Genomic DNA, 25,040 nt, shown 5'->3' on the forward strand with positions numbered 1-25,040 from the left:
GGCCTGATTAATTATTGCTTCTTAAATTTCCTAATATGTTCAAGACATTGGAGTTAAGACTTGTTATGTAGTTAAATATCCTAATTTGCTCTGGTAAACAAGATTAAAGATCTTTTGGAATATTTTATTTTATGTTTTATTATTCACATAATACACAGCATTACAGTTACAACTATGTAATACAGAAATACCATAATAAGGAAACATTTCGAATGAACACGTTCCAGGTTGCATAATGTTCATACAGAACACAGAAAACCTTATAAATGTTCACAGTAAACCGTTTCAGTAATCACTCTTTCGACACTAAAGTACTGCGTGTTAATGTTTATCGTCCCCATTGTTTAGCCACTCCAGTCTCTTAAGCAAAGATACTGATTAAATGACCATCATTACCTTGAAACATGACATTGCTATTTACCTGAGGCCATGCTTTTTTTCTTAGAGTGCTTTTATTACCTTTACACACAATGTAAATTCAAATGTAAATGTAAACCTGTAAAAGTTTTCAAGTCAAAGACTTTAACTTTAGAGCAGCTTTTAGTTTCTTCATGGCACAGATTCAACAAGGTGCTGGTAATGCTCCTGAGAGATTTGGGTCCATGTTGACATGACAGAGTCACACAGTTGCTGCAGATTTGCTGGCTGCACATAGATGTGATCCTGTTCCACCACACCCCAGAGATGCTCATTTGCATTGAGATCTGATGACTGTGGAGGTCATTTGAGTGCAATGAATTCAATGTCATGTTAAAGAAATGGGTTTGTGATGATTTTAGCTTCTGATTGATACACTAAAGATGGGAGATGGGTGGTTGTAAAGGGATGGACATGGCCAACAGCAATACTCAGGTAGGCTGTGGCATTTATCTACTGTTCATATTGATTTTAAAGAGTTGATACTGTGCCATGAAAACATCCCCTACATCATTACACCACCGACACCAGCATGAACCAGCATCTACTGATACAAGGTGGGATGGATCCATGTTTTCATATTGTTTACTTCAAATTCAGACACAAATCAAGACTAATCAGACCACTTCACCTTTTTTTTTTTTTTATCTCCGTTGTTCAATTTTTCATCTTTTTTCACTCACTATGTGTGTATACACCTCTTTGTATTTGATTATTAGTCATTATTAATTTATGGTTTTCTTCCACAGTGTGTTTTTATCCTGTCTTCCTCCTTTCACCCCAACTGGTCATGGCATATGGCCACCCCTCACTGAGCCTGATTCTGCTGGAGGTGTAAACTTCAGCTGGTCACCTTGACCACGTCTGTAAACATAAATGCACTGAGGTGCGGCCATGTGACTGATTAAATTATTAACAACCAGTTAAACAATTGTACCCAATAAAATTTCCAGTGAGTGTTTACATTTTGTTACAGCAATGTATGTTCATATAAACCATGACTACATAATGAAGGGAGGTAAAACAGCTTGTTTGATGATTAACTAAGGGCCTGAACCAAGGCAGTATCTAATGAAGTGGCCAGTGAATGTATTTGCCTATGTAAGAGTTTTCTCTTTGCTTTCAGTCTCTAACCTACTTTAACTTTTTTTAAACATTGCATTTATAAAAAAAAAAAAAAGATTTGTATCTTTTGAGAAATTGAAAAATTTACAGGGAGTAACAGTGTGGTGGCAGTCAGTGTGTATATGCAGTGATTTCATTAGGCTGTGCAATGAAACCTCCTTTCAGTACACCTAGAATAAATCATGGTATATAGTAAATAATATTATATAGCACTAACATATAACATGTAACATAACATATAACATTTATCACTAAAAAACAGAGTTGTTTGTTAGCGCTATTTTTGGCTAGAGAGCTTGGAGATCTTACATCCCATGAAGTGCACATTGTGTTGGATCTCACATCTACTGGCCTAAGCTGCAAATTTGGGTCTGTGTTCTGCTACGAAGCAAATAAATATCTTTCCCTGAATGTTGAACTCTTGCTTTAATATTTCAGTGTGTATTTAAACCTAGAATTAAAATGATATTTATATTCAGTGATGGTAATGTGTCACCTAATAATTTTCTTTGTGAAATTATTACAACTGATAGAGTATATGATAGAAATTAAATAGCATTTTACATTTTACTCCTTGCCTAAATTTATGTGAAAATATGGCAGAGTTTGTGACATAGAGCTGGAGGCTAAATAAATTATCTTCTAAATTAAATTTAGAAGATCAGCTGAATTTAGCTGTTTATGATATGCACAAAGAGCAGAAAAGACTGAAAAGAAAAATGAGGCAACGTTCTGCTTGTACAAAAATTTAACTACAAAGAAAGAACACCAAGGTCTCTGCTCATCACAGAGGTTTTTTTTTTTTTTTTAAAAAAAGCTTCTTTTTTTTTTATCTCTTTTTTCTTTTCTAAAAATTTCCTGACCTCGATGACAAAATACGTGCATTCTTACCGCTTTATTTGGCTCTGCTGGATACAAGAAGTGCTTCAGTTATATTTGACTTGCAAAGTCATTATACTGATATACTGCTACAGGCAGTGCCTGTGCTTCTCTGTGTTTTTCTATTCAAATCTGCATCTTCTTCAGTTATCCTGTTCTAACACAAACAATATGAGGTCAGCCATGATCTGCGTCTTTGCAGTGGCAGTCTGGATCCACTTGGTGGTGCTGTGGTTGTGTGATAGAGGAAGAGGCTCTGCACATACTGTAGGCTTGCTCTCCGTTTTGTCTTATTTCAGACAAAAACGGGCCCGTTTCCAAGTTTAAAATCTCAAAACGTTAAATGTGAACAAAATGATAACAATGATGAGAAGTGAAAACCGACATGTTATTGCTGAAGAGTAAAAGACTGACCTGATTGGCTACCTCCTGGAATTTTTTTTTTTTTTTTGGGGGGGGACGGGACAACCATAACAATAATAATATTTATATTTATAACAAGGTGCAATAATAATTAATGTGCAATAATAACAATGTGCAATACACATACACTTATTCTTAATTTTATTTGTTGTGTTGTGATGTGCCGTGTCGTGTTGTGTTGTACGTAGTGCCGATGTGGGACAGTTTTCCAATTTCATTGAACTATTGTACTATGTATGACTGTGCAATGACAATAAAGAGTTATTTTATCTTATCTTATAGAGTTATCTTACTAAACCTATGAATGTAGTATGTTTCAAACACATATTCCTAACTTCCTTTTTAACAGGGTGGCCAGACCTTTATACTCGTATTATATTTTTAAAGAGATTTTTCTCAGTTATAAGTATCCCATGGTATTATTTCGTTATGTATCAGGAAGTGAGTGACTCTATCCATCTGTCATCTTCACATATGACATATATGCTGTGAAATTGTGTTTGTGAACTTCTGTACCAAATTTAAGTAATTATGTTTTTAAAAATTCTTTTCAGGACTCCATCCTTTGCTCTAATTTGTTCTTTAAATGTAGCTATGGTTTATGGCAGAGACCAAAACTCAAATATTAACAGTTATTGTTCAAGATAAACAAAACCCGTTCCCTGATTAAAGTCAAGTTCTAGTTCTAGTTTGGCTTGTACAGCCCTGACACCCTAGCTGTGCATGGCTTCCTCCTCTTCTACTCATGTTATAGTGAGCATGTATCACTTTATGGCACCCATCTATCCTGCAAACCTTGAAAAGGCTGCTGAGGCTCTGAATAAATCTGGGGAAGACACTCTGACAGTCCCTGATCTGCCTGTCCATGTTCCCTGAAATCTCTCTCAGCTATCGTAACTTTGGTTTTCCACGTCATGACATATTCCTTTTGTGAAGGCAGGGGCCCTATGTTTGAGTGTGTGCGTGTGTGTGTGTGTGTGTGTGTGTGTGTGTGTGTGTGTGTGTGTGTGTGTGTGTGCGTGCGTACACACCATCAGATAAAGTGGCTCAGCTTTAATGTCACTTGTCAAGAGCAGTTGGCAGATAAATTTACAAAATATAGCTGCATGATACAGCTTATTTTTTGAGTTTGGTGGCAGCGCGAGTAGCTGTGATCTAAGTGACGAAGCCTGTGCTGCAAGGAAATCTGGCATACATACATGTTTGTGTGTGTAAAAAAGCATGTGAATGTAATTAATGATGTGTTCCTCCTCTTCATAGGGTAATAGGATTTCCCCACCCCGGGCGGTAAGGATAGAAAGGAGAAGGGGGGAACGGCTATGCACATATGTATGTGAGAGTGTGTGTTTGCTGCAGAGTTAGTGAATGGGAGCCCCATGTAGTGATGCCATAGAGGACTCTTCTGTGTGTGTGTGTGTGTGTGAGTGTGGGTGTGTGTGTGTGTGTGTGTGTGTGTGTGTGTGGGTGTGTGTGTGTGTGTGTTTGTACGTGATAAGGGGAGGGGGGAACAAGCGAGTGATTTATAACAGCTACTTCAGGTCTCTCCTCTCTCCCACAGCAGCACCGCAAACACATCCATTACAAACGTACTGATGTTAATGGGATTGTTGTGAGTGTGTGTGTGTGTGTGTGTGCATTCTCATATATGTGTGTGCATGATCCAGAGGCTGCACAATTGTGAATGTGCACCTTAAAGAGAGTGTGTGTGTGTGTGTGTGTGTGTGTGTGTAGGTGTGTGTGTGTGTGTGTGTGTGTGTGTGTGTGTGTGTGTGTGTGTGTGTGTGAGAGAGAGAGAGAGAGCGAGAGAGAGAGAGAGAGAGAGAGAGAATGATAACCAGATGCTACTGGGTGAAAGGAAGGTGAAGGTTACCAGAGGTGTTTAGGCCTTGGTACAAGTTTCTGTGCATGTGTGTGCCATTTGTGCTATTCTATTTGTGCATATACATGTATGCATATACACAGAGAGCTGACTTGTTTTGGGCAACTACCAATACATTGCCAGAATTTTTCTCTCTCTCCTATGTGTGTGTGTGAGGGTCTAAGAGAGACTGTGTATCTTGCTCTGCTGGAGAGGTTGGAGTGATAAAAACCTGAATTGAGGAAAAAACTCCAGAGAGTAAACAAAGGGGGCAAGGAAGAAATAAATAAAGAGGATGTAGAGCTTTTTGGTAATGGACTGGTAGATGCTGAGGACCACATCCACCTCTGTGTGTGCTCAAGTGTGTGCTCAAGTGTGTTAACATGTATAAGAATCACACACACACACACACACACACACACACACACACACACACACACACACACACACACACACAGTGTCTGCCTGTCTCCTCTCACATTACCCTTTACATTAAAACCAGTCAGGGGGAAAATTACTGCAGACCTGGCCACCGTCTGTCCACCTGGCCCCACAGAGAGAGGAGGGGATAAAGAGGGGGATAAGGGGGGGATGAGGAGGTGTGTGTGTGTGTGTGTGTGTGGGGGGGGGGGGGGGTTCAAGGGACCTGGAGAGGGACAAGGCTGCCAAGGGGCACTGGTCTGAAGTCAGTTTCATACAAGAAGGGGATTTCTGGTCTTGGGTTTGTGCCTGGGGGCTTTAGACAAATCTTGACTCCAGAGCCAGTTTTAAGGGGATGGAGAAAAGAATTTGATTTATGCTTTCTTCATCTTGCTGTTCATGGTGCATTTTAGTTTTTCGTCAGTCAATTTAACTCAAGTGTGTTATTGCAAGTTAAATGACTGCACTACGGTAACCAATATTTGTTTTATAATAGCAGGAACTCAAATCACTATTTGCAATGTGCAGGCTCTCAATAGCAAATCCACAGAGTATTGTCACCACAGTCACCGTAGTCTTTAACTGCTTTGTTTTTCCAGTTTATAGACTGTATATAAAAGATGGACATGACACACGCGATGTCATTCATTAGTTTGTGGACTACTAATTTGGATCCTCAAGTTCAAGATTTCAGCTACTAGCATCCCTTTCTTTCATTGTGTAGTTATTTATTTATTTATTTGTTTATTATTGCCAAAAGAGTTCATATTTAGATGAGACCAATAGATTGATTAGCAAGATGCATCAACACACAAACATTATACAGCGGTCCCTCGTTTATCGTGGGAGTTACGTTCTAAAAATAACCTGCAATAGGTGAAATCTGCGAAGTAGCCAACTTCATTTTTTACAATTATTATAGATGTTTTAAGACTGTAAAGCCCCTCACTACACACTTTATACACTTTTCTCAGACAGGCATGAACATTTTCACATTTTTCTCTCTTGTTTAAACACTCTCAAAGTTCAAACCTTTGTAGAAAAAAAGTCCGGTATTATAGAATGAAACCAAAGATCAAACCCTGTTTACAGGTCCAAAACACGGGAATAGAAAAGCTGCGAAAGAATTCAACATTAATGAATTAATGGTATGGAAGTAGAGGAAGCAAGAAGAATGAGTTGAGTAAAGTTTGACTTATCTGACTGTTTTGTTTTGCTTAATTAGCCTTATTATCCGAAAAATACGGTAACTTCTACCTTCCTTTAGCATGTCCAGAAGTCCTACTTTTTGTTCGATGGTTAGCATCTTCCTCCGCCTTTTGGGTGCTATCGTAGGCGGCTTTGATGGTGCAAAACGTTTAGTCAACATTGTTGTGTTTGTTGGGGAGAAAACCTACAAACATACGGTCCAGCACTTCAGAGTTGCACTGCTAGCGATCGAAGATTTATGTAAATTTGACAAGCTGAATGCATTCTGTACTGTACAGGAGACACGGCACGGAGGAGATTGATTGACAATGGTCTACAGCCAATCAGGACGCAGAACACAAAGTGCTGTAAGAAAAAAAAAAAAAAAAGCCTGCAAAATTGCACAAAAAAAAAAAATCTGGGAATCAGCAAGGCCGCGAAAGGTGAACCGCATTATAGTGAGGGACCACTGTAAAATAAAATAAAATGTTACTGTCACAGCACAAACTGTTAGTGCAGTTATTCCCACAACAAGCCACATCATTTGTTAAGGAATTTAAAAACGGTGAACAGCATCCATCCCTTCCTGGATTATACATTTTAGTGCTTCTGCAGCAAAGGTGGTAACAGCATGACTGAGGAGGACAGTGAGTGGATGGGCCTGTGCAGGTCAAACTTTGGGAGATACCCTCACGTCTCTTTGAAACTAAAAAAAGGTCATTTGCTAGCTTGGAGCTAGTTTGAAAGCATGACCCTACTTGAAAATTGCAACAAAAAATGTGTTGCACATATTGCTTGCACACAGTAAACTGTCCTAGTGTGTGGTGAGTTCACTGATCCACTTCTGCACAGCAAAGTGACTCGAGCCGACTGCCCCCCATCAATGCTGGCTGCTAGTACATGTCATGTGATCTGCTGCCGACCATAGCGAAAGAGAGACAAGGAGAGGCTGATCATTTTAATGCAGGACCTCATCGGTACTTTACTCACTGCTGGAGTAAGGGTGCAAGTCATCATTAGCATTAGGAGAAATGCATTTTAGCACTTACATGTTGACTATTTTTCAATCCTACAAGTCGTTATGTGGTTTAGTCCCTGCTGTTTAGTTACCAAGTAACCAACTAGCTGGTTATTGAGCATTTAGCAAACAGATAGCCAGACATTCCCCCCATGAGTGGAGGTGAAGAGCAAAAATAGTATTGACAGAACAGACAATATTCAGCTTAATCAAAATTAACCATTAAACATGACTCCAGATTAATGGTAATGTCACTTTGCCTCTGCCGCTGGTAGCTACCCATATGGAAAAGAAATAGTAAAAACTTACAAAAGACTTGCATAAGATGTGGCCCACTTCATATAGTGAATCATATAAGGCTTATATGATTTACTCATGAAAGTGGCCATTTTCTCATTACTTTCTTATATTGTTTTAGTAAGTATCCAAAACATACAAGTTTCATTTATATAATTTTTCAAGGGATCTTATATCTGTTTTCACTCTTGTATGCTTTTCATACAAGTTTCACACAAGACAGATACAAACTTTATAAGATTTATATATATCTTTTCCATATGGGTAAGATATTCATCACGACAATTTTTGTAAGCTAATCACATGCTAATGTTGTGTTTTTAACCTCATAGTCAAAAAAGTAAATAAATGTGCATTTAATCCACACACTATAAACACAATTGGTAAAACAAGTAGTCAAAGCTCGCCACTGCATTGCAGTGAATTCTTGCATGTGTTGAGGCTGGCAACCACCCTAAAATTGAATTTATCCATAAGTGTCTTCACCAGTATCAGTAACATCAAAAGTGTTACAACTGATTAATTTTTTATAAAATGTCCTAACAAAGATATATGTGTTATAGCTGATTGGGATCAAGGTAATATGAACTGCTTTGTATTTTATTGGGCTGTTAGTTTTACTGTAATGCATAATTTTAACAAGCTAATCATTTTTCTTATTGTAATCATTATCAGCACAGTAAATGCTAAACAGGTGTAGCTGAGTTAAGAGTGCGATATTGTTCTCTCAAATGTAATGAGTAGCTAAAGCAAATTATGGCTGCCTTGAAATCGTGCTAGTACTACTTTGCTTTACAGCAAATTAAAGAAAAGATGTGTGACGACACTAAGCAAGAAACCAGATCTTCAAGTTATAAGAGAAGGTTTTATTACCAGTGCTATTTACATAGAAATAATACAGCCTTGCCCCAATTCCCCCCCATAAATCTACACACACACACACACACACACACACACACACACACACACACACACACACACACATGAACAAGCATACACACTCGCAAGCGTTCAGAAAGACACAGACAAGCTCCCACTCAGTCCTGTATCCAAGAATATCTCCATACAACAGAAAAAAAGACACATTCTTCCTACATCTGAAACAATGTCGAAAGGAAATACAGACGATCTGAAAACAAAATTTCAAGTAGAGCTAACTCATTGCAGAAAAAAACAGCATTCCTCGTGTTAGATGTGGTCTGTTTGAGACATTTTGTGTAGAGATGAGATTGAGCTGAGAGAGTAAAGAATGACATGGAGTTGAAATTAGGAATTAAGAGACAAAAAATAATCATTCTTTTAATATGTTTTAACAAAGGCGGACTTTTCAAATAGCAGCTGTGGTGACACTTGGCCCTGATCGGTCTGAAATAAAATGCAGAGAATTTGTCCTTTGAAGCACAAAGATGTTCACACACACAGTGATAGACACAAACACACACACACACAACCCGAGTCTGCCGCTTTTGAGCTTATTTTAATTCTCTGTGCCTTTAAAATGTGGCCACTAGATGGCAATGAGTGCTTCGGAGCAGACAGCGGTAATGTCACAGATGTTGTCTGCCCCCTCTTTTGTTTTCTCTCTTTAGAGGAAGGAGACCTCAGCTGTTGAAGGACATTCTCCATTATGGGTTCAATGTTCTTTTGAAAATCAATTCCATTAAAACATGTTTTTTAAAAGGGACAGTAACAAAAGGAAGGTCAGGTGAAGCAGTGTGCAGAGCAGAACTATCAGGGCCGCTTCGATGGGTGTGAGATTTGTCCGTGTGTGTGTATGTGTGTGTGGGTACAAGTGTCTGTATAATTGTGTCCGTGTTTTGAATAATGGTATAGACATCCTTCTTTTGAGCTATGATCAAGAACGCTTTGTGTGCATTAAGGGACTTATAGCTGAGACGTGGGCTAGAGAATGTCAGTGCCGTGCTGGAGGTGTCAGCGTGTCTATCAAGTGGCAGCTTTTGATTTGACATGTTGGCGAATGTTTAAAATAAGCTGCCTCGATTGAAACAGGCGTGTTTGTAGATGAACATTAAAGCATGTATCAAAACCGGCTCCTTTGTTATGCTGAGCGTGAAGTGGCATTGAAGGGCAACAGAATGGAAACTAATACTGCTTTGAAGCAATGTCTTAAAGAAGGTGGTGAGAAACTAAGAGAACTAAACATGTCCCCTTTGGCATTTCTCCCTATTAGATGATACCGTCGTTAACGTCAAGGGGAAGGCGAGAAGCATTTTTGCTGGGTGGAATCGCATTTTTTTTTTCTTTTTAAATATATATATTTCAAGTCCAGTAATCCAGGAAAGGATATGCTTTGGAGTGTCTACTGGGCAGCAAATATTACTTTCTCCTACAAGCTATCCCATTCTTGATTCTGTCCATCAGTTCATCAGTTGTGAAAATCAGTCCGTAAAAATCTGAGCTGTAATTTTCACCCCACAATGGGTTTTTTTTGTTTGTTTTGTTTGTTTTTTTTAATTCATCTCCTGAATTAACTAGGCTGACATTCAGCCTAGGCAATGGTCCCTGTGTTTTTGTCCTTTACCAAGCGGTGGTTTCTCCCATCTCCTGGCCTTGGTGGGACATTGGAGCGCTGTAACTGGAATTACTGGCCAAGGAGAAAGGAGGACTGGGCCCACCCCCGAATGCCTCCCCCGGGACAGGCTGAAGTGAGTTTGGTAAGCCCGGCTCTGGACTGGGAGTTTCCGCATGGGAGATCATGTCCGTGAACCTTTGGTCATCTGGTGGGTGGTGGCCTGAACCCTCCATCGCTCCGGGACCAGAGCCCAGGATGTAGGGGGAGTCGGCCGGAGATTGAGCCTGTGATGATGGAGGGCCATGGGGAAAGAAGTCGTAGTTGCTCCCTGGTCCATAATAGTCACCTTGGTATTCTGTGAAGAGAACACATGTGTGAAGAGAACACATGTGGTTAGACTTTCTATCAGATACATAAAACACTTACAGTTCCCCCAAGCAGTCTACATTTATACACACGGCTCCACCCCTACCTAAGTGGTGAAATTGATCATGTCCAATTCCCAACCAACCGGTCTCCAACAGCCTCATTTGAGTGTATAAACAACTCCACACCTCTCCACCTCAGTTCTCTCGCCTCTTACACAGTGCATTCATCTCCCTCTCCCTCATTCAGCTCGCAGCCATGCGTGTACCTCGATGGATTCCCCTGCAGAAACTTCTGGATTTGGATGAGAAATTCCAAAATGAGATTCCAGCTTCCCTGCAGCCCTGCCATGTCCTGTCGGCTGCTTCTCTCTGTCAGGTCTGATGACAAACACCAGCGCTGTCGCTTGCTTCTACATTACTGGGTTGTGGTTATTTGCTGAACTACGGGTGGTTTCTCTACTTTAGTGTTGATGACTCAGCTAAGAATTATTTGATGGCTATTTTTATTATTATTCAACCAGTCCAAAAGAAATGTCAGAGGTCAACACCAGATGTCCCACACAGTTTGACATCTTTTTATTCATTTCATCTGACCAACACTTCACAACACAAAATCAATTTTGAAAAAGTAAAAAATAAAAAAGCAAAATTAGCAAGAACAGCTCAGATGTTAAAAGTTAGAAAAGGAGAATGGCATTAAGATGTTGTTAGAAATCTTTTTTTCATGCTATTTCTCCTTTTTATTTATACCTCTCTCCACCGTTTTGTCCACTACATCGTGCTTTCAGCATCGTGTCAGCGTGACTCCATCTTGCCATGTTCCCACTGTGTTTGTATACAGTGTCATGATAGCTAAGCCCCGATGACAACCATGATATTTAAAGGTTTATTATCAATGTTATGTTAATATTGTATAAGATTAGTATCATAAATAACTGTATAACTGCTCATTCTGTATGTTTTTGTACACATTTATTTCCCTAATCTCTCACCACAACCTTGAATTTGCTTTTGGACTTCAACCCTCATGCAACCAAACTACCTAATTATGAAAATGACCGAGTGAGGTCATTCACCATACCTGTGCTCTATCATTTATCTGACATTCTCAGAATTTCTAATGTAAATAATTATGGGTTTCAGTCATTTTTATGAATTAACAGCATTAACCCATTCATCTCCATCAGCACTTTGGGCATTAAGTATTCGCCTTAATGCTTCTGCAGTAGTTAATCTTTCTACTCTAGCTCTGTTAGCCAGGAATCCATAATTAAGAGAAAAAATATATTATAAAAAAAATATTTTATACATAAACTACAAAAAGTTGTAAGTAGATCAACAATATGTGGTGGGAAAGATTTCAATCATGACCCTATTCAGCCACTTGAAGGCTAATTAATTCCCAATAAATAAAATACAACAAACAGCAAAGTTACAGATTAGCTTATTGTTACAAGTGAATTTTTCATTACTGTGATAATCATGAAATGAAAGCAGGTCATTGTGACATTTTGGACCGTTAGTCACATTATTAAAAAAGCCAAATATTTTGGCATCAATAGAATTAATCTTTTGATTGCACAGATTTTTGTGCAACATGTTGTTACACCTATAAGAGTAGATTTACTCTTATAGTGCAGAAAGTGTCAAAATGATCAACTAGATGCATCATACAGAATGGTTAAAAATATATCTGTTGCAGAACCTTCATGTTTAAAATGCTTCCTCTATAACACTGAAAAAGACTGAGCCAGGACCGTGGTTCATCTGCACCTTCTCCTGGCGTTCACTTCAAAGCAGCAAACAACTGACACATTAATAACAGATTTTGTTGCTTTCAAAGATGTTCTTCATTGCATACTTGGATAAATAAATATTTTCTGGTTAACTTTTGACACTGACTGGCATGCTTATGCCTCTTAGAGGTTTCAGACATCTCTTTGTGTTTCCTCGCTCGTACTTCTACAGCACAATTTTGTTTCTGGTTCCCATAGTAGAAGAAGAGTTTTGAGTGTCAAAAATAAACAGTGACATCCCCAAAGACTGTCCCTGTTGACTGCATAATTAAAACAACTTTCTAAGGGATTATCATCGCTTATAAGATGGTCTTTTGATCCAGAGTACCTGGAAATCTGCCAGTCGAAACACAAAATATGACCTTCTGGTCTCGGCTACAAATGAGAAACCTATACTAAATTTAAACATATCAAATAATGTAGCAGATATGAAGCCGGTAACCATTTACTGAATCAACCCTGCAAACTCCCTGTAACTTCTTTGCATGTAGTGTGTATGGTGCATTTAGTGTTTTAAACTGGCAACAACTATGGTCTTTAAGATGAACACTCGTCTTGCCAAGGCTATTATTAAGGGCAGCCCATGCTACTCTTGAGGTTGTCTCATAGATGTAATGCAATCACCAAAGGGCAGTTCCACTCAGCTTAGCTTAGCACAAAGACTTCTTTTGACCAGCTCAGCACAAACAGTGGAAAAGAAAATGCTAGCTCTGACTGAAGGAAACAAATCCACCCATAAGAATGCACATTAAACTGTGATTGCATGTAGTCATGCAATATAATAGCTTAATTCTACATGCAGAATAGCAACAGTAGTATATTGTCAGTATTTTAGAGACCACCCAAAATGTTGCAAATCGTGTTTTCAGGGGAGCTCATATCCTATATACAGCAGTCAACCTGAAAAAAGGTTTGTATTTGTACTTTTTGAGATTTAATGTTGCAGACAGGAAGATTTAATCTAATAACTAAGACAGACTATAGCTGTTCCTGAGGTTGTATATTGAGCTTTAAGCTAACCTGTTCCTTACATACAAGAAACTTAAATTATATGAATATGTGCCCCTATTATTAGAAAAAACAAAATGAATCGATCCTAAATCAACACAGCTATGCTTTCAAACAGGCACTGCAATTATTCTTCCACTACAGCCAGCACAGTGGACTCAGATGACAAGTAGCCACAGGCAGTGCTTGCACTGCAAAAAGTCTGGAAGGTGATTTTTAAAATGATTAAATATTAAGTGATTTTCTATTTCATGTGTTGTTCATCATAAGCAATGACCAAAACAGTTTAGAAAGAATTGATTGGCTTAACAAATAGCCTGTTACTTTATGCACTCTTTGCATCTACTAATCAACAATTACTACAAACCTTCACCTGCCTCCTGTTTCTCATTCCAAACTCCCAGAGTTGCATTAAATCTATTCGGTTTCAGCACCGCCGTGAACCGAGATCGATGACAGGTTTTATACCCGTGCCCCAGATGCTACACTAACATTTCTCCACTCCTACCATATGTTCTTCTCGCTGCTATTTCAGTCGAAACGGGGAGGCTCGAGAACTAACAGGTTACAACTCAAGAAACATTCGGCCTAATTGTAAGATCTGCATTTATTTGCCGTAGTGTGTAATTTTGTTTTATTTTATTTATTTATTTTTTATAAATTATCAGGAGGTATAATCAAAGGTTTTGCAAACAAGCTAATTGTTAGATTTCCCAAACAGGCTCCTGCTAGTTCAGCTGACCTTGGGGATAAGCAAAAAGCTTGGCTTGTGGTATGTTCATGTGTGTGCGGATGAAAGAGAGAGAGAGAGAGAGACCAGGGTAGGTGCTGAGGGGAGTGTCAGCTCTGCAAACTATAATTACACTCATACATGCAGATGCATCATACCACACACACAGGCATCCCTCGCTCTGAACAGCAGCAGAGGAACACGAGGAGGCAGCGAGCTTAGATAAAGGCAAGCAGGCTGGCCTGCGCTGCCGTGGGACAAAAGGGTGTGAAAAGCAGAGTGCAAAGAAAGCGAGAGACATGAGAGCGAGGGATGGAGGTTTTTTGTCCTCTCTTTTCCCCTCCCACTCCCTGTGTTGCAGCCTTGATGGCTTCGGTTTATTGTATCCTCAATGCCAGGGCCCTTCAGGTAGAGGTGCAGGAGGTGCTGTATGGAAACAGCAGCTCACAGACTGTCCATCAAAAACAAACTGCTGATATGCATGACAGGTGTATCGGCTTTATTCCTGCAGTACAGTGTGGGGCGGCTGTTGCGTTAGCGCTGTGTTGTTATCTCGCTCTTTTGTCTTGAGATTATTTTCTTTTGAAGCAAAGGGTCTTTTTTCTCTTTATTTTTTTATGACCTTTAAAAAGCAATGTTTTTTTGACAATCTCTACACCAACTGGAGAATCTAATTCAGCAACACACCAACTCCTTTTTTAATGAAACCTTTGGACTATAAGTGCAAATGCATGCCTTGTTTTCCCCTTGTGGCAGCAGAAATATTTCATCAGGGTGTTGTTCGTTGTAGTTATTTGCATTAGAATGGTCAGTAAATTAGTGCACTAATAAGTCTAGCTTATCTTATATAGCAATACCTAAATATATTCCTGTATGGAGGTATGTGTCTGGCTTTGGTTAAAATGAATGCATCTCTCTTTAAAATTAATAAATCTTCTATTCATTTTTACGTCCTTATCGAACTCACCCTTTCTTTCTTTGAACAAGTATTCTTCTCTCACAGGTGTGTTTTTAAGACGGAAGCTAGCAACTTTTCAGAAAGTGAATGACACTCACAAGTTGTGATCTTGGAAAGGGTTATTAGGTGCAACTTCATGCTGAATAAAATTTAAGAGAGACAAGAATGGAGACGTGTTTCTATTGCTGAATGGCACAGAAATCAATTCTCACAAATATAGTGGAGCCATTACAGGTGCCATTTTTGAAGTTCACCATTCTGAAAGGCCAAAAAAAATAAAAAAATAAAAAAATCACACTTCAGTCATGCCACCCATGCTGCAAGCTTTGTTTGCAAAGTGTCCCACTGGAACATATGTGCTCCTATCTAGCATTTTCTCTCCTAGCTATGTAACAAATGTGACAGTTCAACAGGATTGAAACTTTATTTACATTCCTCTGGGCGCGCTGAGATAACCAGACTACAGAGCTGTGTTCGGAACAGTTAACAGTTAAAAGCTTCTTAGCTGGTTATTGTGTACCACACAAACTGAGGGCAGCGTGCACGAGATTAGACTTAGACTCAAGTCCTGATCATTTCATCTCTGAACAAAAGATGAGTGGATTCAAGAAAGTAATGTGAAAGCAAATGATCCAATAAAGTACACTGGGGCTCCACCTGTATTCTAATATATAGCAGATTTATGTGATATACTTGCAATGTGAAAAACATCCTCTAGGCACCTGCTTTCCTCAGAGCTGCAGTTTGCTTACACAATATCACCTTTTTTTGTGTGTGAAACCAGGGATACAGATTATATTTGCTATTGCACTCGCTCCATGTTGCGCATTAATATTGCAAGAGGTAAAGAACCTGCAGGTGTGGTGTTTGAGTGTATTTAAAGACAAAGCAAGAAGTGTGCACTAAATTTGTGCTAGCACTGCATCTGTTGTCACAGCGTTCATTTCTTACCTCCATAGTAACCGTAGGCTCCAGGTCCTAAAATGTCTGGGTCTTCCAGCCTGCCTCCCAGCGGCCTCATCCTCCTCGGGCCCCTGAAGAAGGCATGCCGTCGGGCGCCCAGAGCACTCAGCTGCTTCATTCTCCGCTCTTTGGATCTTCTGTTCTGGAACCAGACCTGAAACAAACCGGGGTCTGAGTTATCAGCCGATCTCATCTTTTTTCTTTCTTTTTTCTTTTTTTCTTTCTTTCTTTTTTTTTTCTTTCTTTTTTTTTTTTTTTACAAATTTGGAGTTTATTATCATCCTTTTTCAAATCACCATTCACTCAAACTGTGGTAAACCTTGCAGAGCTTGTAAAAACGCACAAATGATGTGGATGTGAGAGTAACACTGGGGTGTGATCACAAACAAAAAGAAAATCTGTGAACCACAATTGAAAAGCTAAAACAATTACATATGGACCAACTAATCGTTTTAAGGTTTTTTCTTACTGTTAATGCTCAGTGTTGCAAAGTTTGCACCACTTTCAAATTCCACAATTAAATTCAAATGAATTGATTCCTTTAAAGAGCTTTTATTCAGAAGCTGCAAACTATTTCCCAGAAATGACACGACGTACTTGCCTTCCAATTATCTGGCACCTCTGCACCCATTTTGAACTGTATTTACTGTACCACAATTAGCTGTGGCCTGTTTTCATTTGTATTAATTGAGGTGTAAATGCTTGAAATTCAGCTTCAAAAATGACTTTACTAACTTAAAGTATAAAAACCCATAAAAATGCCATTAACAGAAAAAGTCAAAGAACTCAATCTCATATGAACATTCTGCAGTGCGACACAAGAATTACATAGGTATAATCAAATCGTTGTTTGCACATAATGAATCGGGAGGCGTTTTGTGCTACAGTGTTAGAGTTCATGTCAAGAAAGCACAAAAGGATCAAAATGAAAAATTAGGAAAGCCAGCGATGACTGAGTAATAACAAGAAAGGAACAATTTCTGCTCCATTTTTCCAGTGATGATGGTAGTTTCCTGTTGCAAATTTCAGATGAATAGCAAAGTAATATTAACGGCCCCAAATACAAAGCCATATGAAGTTAAACCACTGAGATTAAATAAACTGTCTTTCAAAGACAAACAAAGGAGGGTTTCAAAATTGCAAAACGGTGCATCATATGGAAGAATGTCTTTGAATTATAAGCACATAACACATCTCGTTTCGCCTTTGCTTCACTGCTGCATAATGATCTATGTTCACACCAGCTAGGCTATGCCAGAGGGAGAATCCCACTGTGCTACAGATTAACAAAAACACACTCACAAAAAAAAAAGAAAAAACACACACACACACGCACACACACACACACACACACACACACACACATATCCCCCTCCACACATACACCTAAAACTACTTAGGCTCTGCACTCTGTGCTCCAGCGGCAAACGCAACACCTGCTTATTGAGAACAATCATCTAACTGTAGGGTACATTTTTATGGAAATGCTCTTGCTTCCCTTGAGAGAGCGTTGCTTAGGGATTACATATGCATGCTGGAGAAGCAGCGTGGCTCACAGGGCTCCCTGCATTGAGAGCAATGGTATTTAACACACACTGAACAGGGAGGAAGATGACGAAACGCAGCCTCCATTTTGGCTCCGAGCAACACACACGGGCGGAGGGTGCAGAGGTGGAATGGGGGGGGGGGGCTTATCGCAGCCCAGGCTGACTGACTGATATATCGACTGGTTTGCTGGTTCATTGAATGATTGATTGATTCATTGAGCGATTGAGCTCTGTTGCTGCACACTCACACATGCTGGCTGCAGTTTATGATATAGATGAAGCGGTGGAGAGGCACGGGCTGTAAGTGAGTAAGAGCGGAGAGGTGGGAAAGGGGAGGGTGGTATGTAAATCTGTGAAATCAGCGATAATTACAGTGAGTGCACAAAAAGCCACATCACAGTTGGCAGAGATGGTGCTAATCATCCTAACACAGTCTGCACCCAGGCATCAAGCATGTGTGCTTGCATGTGTGTCTGTGTGTGTGTTTTGAGGATGAAAAGACAGGCAGAGAGGTCCAAAAACAGTGTATGCTTGTGTTGTATTGCACAACATGTTTGTATGTGGGTTTCCTCTTACCTTTGGCAAAAACAAAGCTAACCTTTCACTAATTTTATGGCTGTGCATCACATGTTATTGCTGAAACAAACACAGTCTGCACCCCAAAAAAGGAAATTCTTTTACAAATAATGTATTTCTTATGTTCATGCATCAATAAAATGTATTAGTGTAAGTTCAAAGTGTGCTTTGATGTTTTTATGCTGAAATTACACGCAAGTAGGAGACTCTTTTTTATAGAAAAAATAAAGTGTGATTTATGATTTTGAATGCAGTAATTTAAAAAAAAACTTGCATTTAAATAAAAGTATCAAATGTTGTAACCATATTTCTATAAAAGTCAATCATAAATAAATAATAAAATAAGTAAGTGTGAACGTTAAAAACAATGCTTTTCTGCATATTGTGAATCTACTGTTAATGCAAACATGAAACTCTCATTTTAGGCACCATGCTGCCTGCAGTTCCATATGTTGGACTGTTTTGGTTTTTTTGGGTTTTTTTTACAAGCTAGGAAAAAAAAATGCTACAGTACAAAATAAAATCAACCAAATCCATATATTTCATGAAATACTTCCACAACACAAAAATAAAGCCAAAATAAACAAACAAGGAAGACAGTTTACATACAGCAGGTGGTGGGGTTCGTTTAAATGTGGCATATATCCATCTAATAGTCCGCATCGTGTTTTGGCATTTCACTAATAGATGATGAGGCTTTCAATTAAATGTCTGCACATTTCAGTAAAATTAAAAAGTAATTCCTTTGATTTATAATGTGTCATCTGTCTCTAATCTGTCCGTGTCGCCGCAGATCCCTCCCTCATCTGAATCGAAAAAAAAAAGTTCCAGCGATCCACAAACAACACAGCTGATCTTACCTGGATGACGCGCATGTTCAGCCCTGTTTCCTGTGCCAGCTGTTCTCGAATGTGCCGGGTCGGTTTCGGCGTGGCAACAAAAGCAGCCTTTAACGTTTCCAGCTGCTTGGCCTTGATGGTGGTCCGGGGCCCCCGCCTTTTGGCCCCAGAGTTCTGCTCCTCGTTCTCAATATTGTTCGTTTCCTTATCTGAGGACGTTGAATTGTCCGTCTCTTTTATGTCGTCCTGTATTGGGTCCTGCAGATCCGGCGATAAACTCCTATCTGTGCACGACGACACTGGGGGACGGGGCGGATGGGTGGGGGGACAAACAAGAAGGAAGGTCAGGTCACGATCCGAAATGTCAAGGTGGGGGGTGGCGGGGTGCGGTGGGTGGTGGTGGGGGTGGGGGGCTGTTTTAATCAGCCTTGGAGATGCACACAAGCGTTGCTGACTATTACGCATCCGAAACTTTACCTAATGGTAAATGAAATGCGTTTTTACGCCCCTCGGTGAATTTTTGTCTCCCAGTTTCTGTTTTCCCTTCTTTCTTTATTTGTACATTTATTTTTCTTAAATAATATCTGAAGTATCAAACAAAACGCAAAAAACAAATGCGCAAAATAATACCAAAAAAAAAAAAATCCACAGTCGCTAACATCTCCAATTTACGCACACAAAAAAAGATGATATACGGGCATGCAGCCATATTAGATTTGCGAGCAAATGAAGAGATTTATATTGAAGATCAAAACAAAAGGTTTATGAAAAAGGGACGCGTGACACCTTTAGTAAATAGGGTGTGGAGTGGAGTTGCTGCCCTCCTGAGCTTTTTATAAGGATAAATAGAGTGGAAAGAGGAGCAGCACACACGGCCAGACCAACAGGCTCATCCCCAGTGGACCCTGACGTATAATAACAGAAAGCTATTGTTCTTTGGAGGTAAATATTGAAAGTATTCATCTCATAAGGTTACTGTGAGATGCTCTCCCCGGAATGCTGCAAAAGCTCAGCATCAACTTATATTTAAAGCCGCCACTTCTGCTTTTCTTTTGTCCATTAAAATGCTGATTGCCAATTTATTCATCCGATTTTTTTCTTTTCTTTCTTTCTTTATTTTTTAAATCGGTTCCACGGTCATTAAAATAAACAACGCCCTCAGCAGCCCTCTTATTGATATCATTGCTTATTGTTTGAATGGGAGACAAAAACGCAGCGCAGGCCTGGTGTCGCTTCGCTTACCTGAGTTCAAGTTGACTTCCTTTATGGCCCCGGAGCTCAGATAATCATCTTTGCACACAAACTTGTTCTCGTCTATCACATAGAGTTCTTCTCCCGTGGACAGCTGTTTGTTACACACCATGCAGGTGAAGCAGTTTAGGTGAAACACTTTGCTTCGAGCTTTGCGGACCAAGTCGTTCGGCGAGATTCCCTGCAGACAGCCCGCGCATTTAGTGCCAAATCGCCTGCACGGAAAACGAAAAATGAAGGTGAGATTGAGATTTTTTTTTTATGACGGCAGCGCGTAAAGGGGTCTGTTAGAAATTACCCACATCCATCATATAATCATTAATACTAAAAAGAAGCTGGTATTAAAATAATATTAGTTTAGGAGGAATAAACAGGTTTAACGCCTTTAGTTTAGCAAGTGATACAAATGTCACTAACACATAATAATAATAATAATAATAATAATAATAATAATAATAATAATAATAATAATCCACTGTAACGTTTTTAGTAAATATATGGCACGTAACAGGTAATCACTCAACCAGAGCACCTCTCTTTAGAGAAAGATTTTTTTTAAACAACCTTCCTAATTTTGATTGAGGTGCTCTGACAATAACCCCACGCAAAACGTATTAGTGACAATCAACACATTGTACTCGTGGATATATTATAGGATTAGGCAGAGTAGGAGCATCTTAGCGTGAAAATCTTCTCTTAATCCATATTCACCCGCGCTTAAATAGCACTGGGTGGGAAGACTCATCAATTTGATACACAAATAGCCCAAAAATAAATTCACTAAAATTCCCCCTCCTCATTTGCCGGGGTGAGTCGGTTTTTTCCCCTTTCTCTCTTTTTAATTACTCTCAAAAGAAGTGCAATAAAGCACATTTGACTGAGTGACGCTTACAGTATTTCTCGCCTGCACAGATGTCTTTACTGATGGAAGGAGTTTGAGCAGATGCTTAAGGCTCACTTTGGGCCTGCTGTAGCTGGATTTTAAGTCCGCCTGTCGGGGGCTGGTTAAGCCTTTGGGTGACTGCAGGCACCCTTGTTTTGGAGCATTGTTTTAACACTGTGCTTGCCTTTCCATTCACTTACAATGGTATCGCATCACTATCCGCTTTTCACATGCGTGGCCAAGCCTCCCCCAGCGAAAGGGCACAACTCTACTTACACAACAAATGGACACATTAGGGTGATTACTGTTTCGCCTAGCTAATGGCTGGCCATTTAAATCCACCGCTTGATGGGACCTGTGGTAATATGACGGCCAAGGCCGCGCGAGGCCAATAATAGCCCCGTCCCAACAAAGGCTGATGTGTCTTACATGTCATTAGACAATTTGGGAGAAAATAACTGACACATACAAATGAAAATGATGCTAAGAGAGTGACAAACAAGGGCTTCACTTATCACTCAATTACCTGGAACACTTTTTGGAAATTGTGAACCGGTTAATAGCCTAATGGGTGTTTGAAATAAAAGTGTTGTCTGGAGCTGGAAATAGATTTTTTTTTAAAGAAAAGAAAAAAAATAAGCACAGAATACACGAGGATACAGAATCAATATATTTATATGTCCATTCTTTTATAATAGAGGCCCCTTTTAACGCCACACGGTTCATATCATTTCCTAAAAATGTCACCACACAGAGATAGGTAAAAATAATGCATTTTAAAAATTACGGATATTATTAACAAATAAGGGGAAATGTATAGTTTTAGATTTATCTTAAATTCCTTTTACCATAAAAAAAATCCAAGTACGGGTTAACGTGGCCTATGACCCGAGTCCAGCGCACCGAGCTCGACTTTATGTGCCAGGCTTTAATTTGTATTTTTTTTTTCATCCTGTTCTTCTATTTTTTTTAATCAATCTTTAACCCCAAAATAATTTCCCTTATTGTAAAGGTGTTGACGAATGCTTGAATCAAAGCGTGATTTCTTTCTTTCTCTCTCTCTCTCTCTCTCTTTTTTTTTTTTGAAGACCTCTTGATTCCAAATTCAGTTACCTGAAAAAGTCAATTTTGCAATAGAGCTTTCCGTCTCTGGAGAAGCACTTCTCGGTGAGGTTGCAGTTGCACTCACAGCACTGGACGCACTTGGCGTGCCAGGCTCTGTCCAGCACGTTGAGGAGGAACCGGTCCAAGATGGGCCGTTCGCACCCGGCACACTGGACCATCATATCGCCGGCCTGCAGGACGCCGAGTGCCGACCTACCCACGCGGACTGCGCTGCTCGGACTTGGGCACTCCGAGTTTACGCGGAACAACGTCTTGGCTCAGAGAGGTGTGCTGTCAGGCGAAAACTGGAGGGACCTGTCGTTCAAAGGCAGCGGAGTGACAATCCCCGAAAACTGCTGTAGTCCTGGTCCTGTTTGGTCGCTGTCCTGCTACTTGTCACAATCCACAAATCCAGAGGAGAAGAGGGGAGAAAAAATTCAGCTGCGCCAGCTGATGGACTGCGTAATGGCCAAACCAGACATGTTTTCTCGCCAATTCAATGTTAAAACATCATTTTTTAAACGTGTTTACTTCTAAATAATTTATCCCTTTTGCTCACGCTTTGTTTGGGGTCCAGTAATTTCCTTCAGGCTCACCTCACGTCGCCACTTGCACGTCCCTGTGCCTTGGTTATCACGAGGTTTTGCCAGCGCGACGCGCTTCCTGCGCTGAGATTGGATGACGCCCTTGTTAATTCCCGTGCCAGAAGAGCCAATCAGAGCGCAGTTGTTATGGTTACACGTTCATAGCTGTAGCCTCCGAGCGGACCCTGAGCAGAAAACACCTAGGCCGTGGATGCATGGTGTTTGTAGTGGCGCTGATAGAGGCCAACAGGCATGAGGAAGTTTCACGGTGGGTCACGGAGACGGCACTGGCTTTAGAAGGGAATGCATCAGTTGCAGGTTAGACTATGAACGTCAGAACATTTTACTGGCGATGAACGTGAAAATGTCAGTACATAGGTACAACGGGCACGCCTCTGAAATGAATCGGACTAGAAGTAGCTTGTTGGGAGAGGGAGTAGCCGAACAAGGCTGTGCTGGGCGAAGACAGGAGGAGGAGGGGGGACGCGGGCCTTTTCTCATGCAGAAAGCTATTTGCAGGGAAATGCGATGGATTAGCAGGAGCTCATCAATAGGGAGAGCGTGGTCACCCGGCGCTTTAACAGAGTGGCCACCAATCGAAGGGAATTTCAATATTTACCAACAGCCTCGTTTTGTTAGTTGCAGTTAAGCAAACATGCGATGCGCTAATTCGTGTTGGGTGAGACTGTTTTAAGCATAATGGGGCCTCATTTGAATGAAATTAGGTGTGAATTTTGGCTCATTTTACACGACTGAAGGCCATTCAAGATAACATTTAGAGGAACAGACAAACAACAAGGTTGTTAGTTTTAACAGAGGAAGAAAGGAAAACTGTTAGGATCTATCTATACTTGTATCAACATTTAGGTGCTTTTACTATGAAAGGTTCTAAGAAGATGTTAGCTTTAAGATAACGAATATTTACTGATTACATAAAATTTAAAAGAGTATTGATAATATTTAAAAAAAAAATAGGTCACAATATTTTTAATTTCATTTTACCAAACATGCATCATGATGGCAGAAGCTATGTATAAAAAAATTCTTTCTCTTTCTTTCTTTCTTTCTTTCTTTCTTTCTTTCTTTCTTTCTTTCTTTCTTTCTTTCTTTCTTTCTCCTTATCTACCCTATTTGTTTTTTTCCTTACTTCAGTTTCTCTTTTTACTGTCTTCCTAAATTGCTACACTGATGGTGTGTAGAGCATTTAAAGGAACCTCCGGCCTTTCGGCTATGACACGGGGTATAATTAGTGTTAGTGTTCTAAGCAAAAATTAGTGTTTTTCTTATCAAAATGATGCCACACATCCAAGTGTGGATTTACTCTACAGGTATCTGTGGTTTAACCTGGCCAGATCTGGTTTTTGTAGAGATGAGGCTGAATAATTTTCCTGAATTACCCAAGCTTCAATGACCTTTAGCCCACAAACTGAGATGGAAGGTGTGTGTGTGTTGGGGGGGGGTCAGGGAGGTACAGACAAAAAGCCCACAGTGGGAAAAAGAGCATGTGAGGCAAACCTCTTGTTTGAATGCAGCTGTGCAAGGGAATAAAGAAGCTCTGTTTGCTTTTGCTTTGTTCTGCTCTTCTGTGCACGCTAAACACCACCCAAAGAGTGAGACACTCACCTGTGGAGAAAAAATGAGGGAGCTGTCCATGGTACCAAAGGCAGCAAGCACCAAGGACAGCAGCAGGCTTCCCTTTTTTCCCCCAGTGAGAATCAGCTGACCTTACTAACAATCACGTGGCATCAAATTTAAGGATGCATTCTTTGTGATCCTTAATTGCTTCCTTCTCCACTGTCGTGCAGACAGCAGTCATATCACCTCATTTAGCTAATGGCAAAACACACATTTGTCTTTTATAAAGTAACTTAAAAAGCAGCCCACCAACAGAGCAGTAAAAATGTCCTAATAAAACATTAACTTTGAATGAAAAAAATGAAAGACAAAGTAAAGTTCACTTACCTGCACCCTGGAATTTAGTTTCATCACATACAAAGTTTAGCAATAAAATCCCCCTTTTTTGTCTTTTTGCCTGCATAAAAAAAAGGCTTTGTGCATGGTAAAGTGCTGAAGGACTGATTTTTGTCATTCAGCGCATAAAAAAGATTGGAATACCTTTCAAAATCAGATGAGAATAATTAAATAGAAATTTGGATGAAGCGTTTAATAATAACATGTTTACTTCTGAAATTATTAGTTTGTTTTTAAAGGACAGGGTGGGGTTTGTTTGCGCGTTGCAACTGTTTATGCAGGCTGACAGACCATCACAACACAT

General features: G+C 39.8%; 1 protein-coding gene across 1 annotated transcript; it reads right to left on the reverse strand.

The window, feature by feature from the left end:
- Positions 1-8,470: 8,470 nt before the first annotated feature.
- lhx5 (LIM homeobox 5) lies at positions 8,471-23,153 on the reverse strand. The gene is made up of 5 exons (XM_084935853.1): positions 22,191-23,153; positions 20,186-20,409; positions 18,965-19,242; positions 15,970-16,135; positions 8,471-10,513 (listed from the first exon to the last, which is right to left on the reverse strand). Exons 1-5 carry the CDS (start codon positions 22,361-22,363, stop codon positions 10,164-10,166), a joined length of 1,191 nt encoding a protein of 396 aa, XP_084791979.1. The 5' UTR covers positions 22,364-23,153; the 3' UTR covers positions 8,471-10,163.
- Positions 23,154-25,040: the final 1,887 nt, after the last annotated feature.

This window comes from Perissodus microlepis, chromosome 7 (assembly GCF_051167445.1).
Source record: "Perissodus microlepis isolate ML-2025 ecotype Zambia chromosome 7, ASM5116744v1, whole genome shotgun sequence".
NCBI classification, from domain to species: domain Eukaryota; kingdom Metazoa; phylum Chordata; class Actinopteri; order Cichliformes; family Cichlidae; genus Perissodus; species Perissodus microlepis.

Bases quoted from the DNA above. Each gene is read 5' to 3' on its own strand.
- lhx5 (XM_084935853.1), bottom strand. From the start codon at position 22,363: ATGATGGTCCAGTGTGCCGGGTGCGAACGGCCCATCTTGGACCGGTTC. The intron at 20,410-22,190 runs GTAACTGAATTT...TTTTCCGTGCAG, and splicing joins TGCAAAATTGACTTTTTCAG to GCGATTTGGCACTAAATGCG. The intron at 19,243-20,185 runs GTAAGCGAAGCG...CCCGTCCCCCAG, and splicing joins GGAAGTCAACTTGAACTCAG to TGTCGTCGTGCACAGATAGG.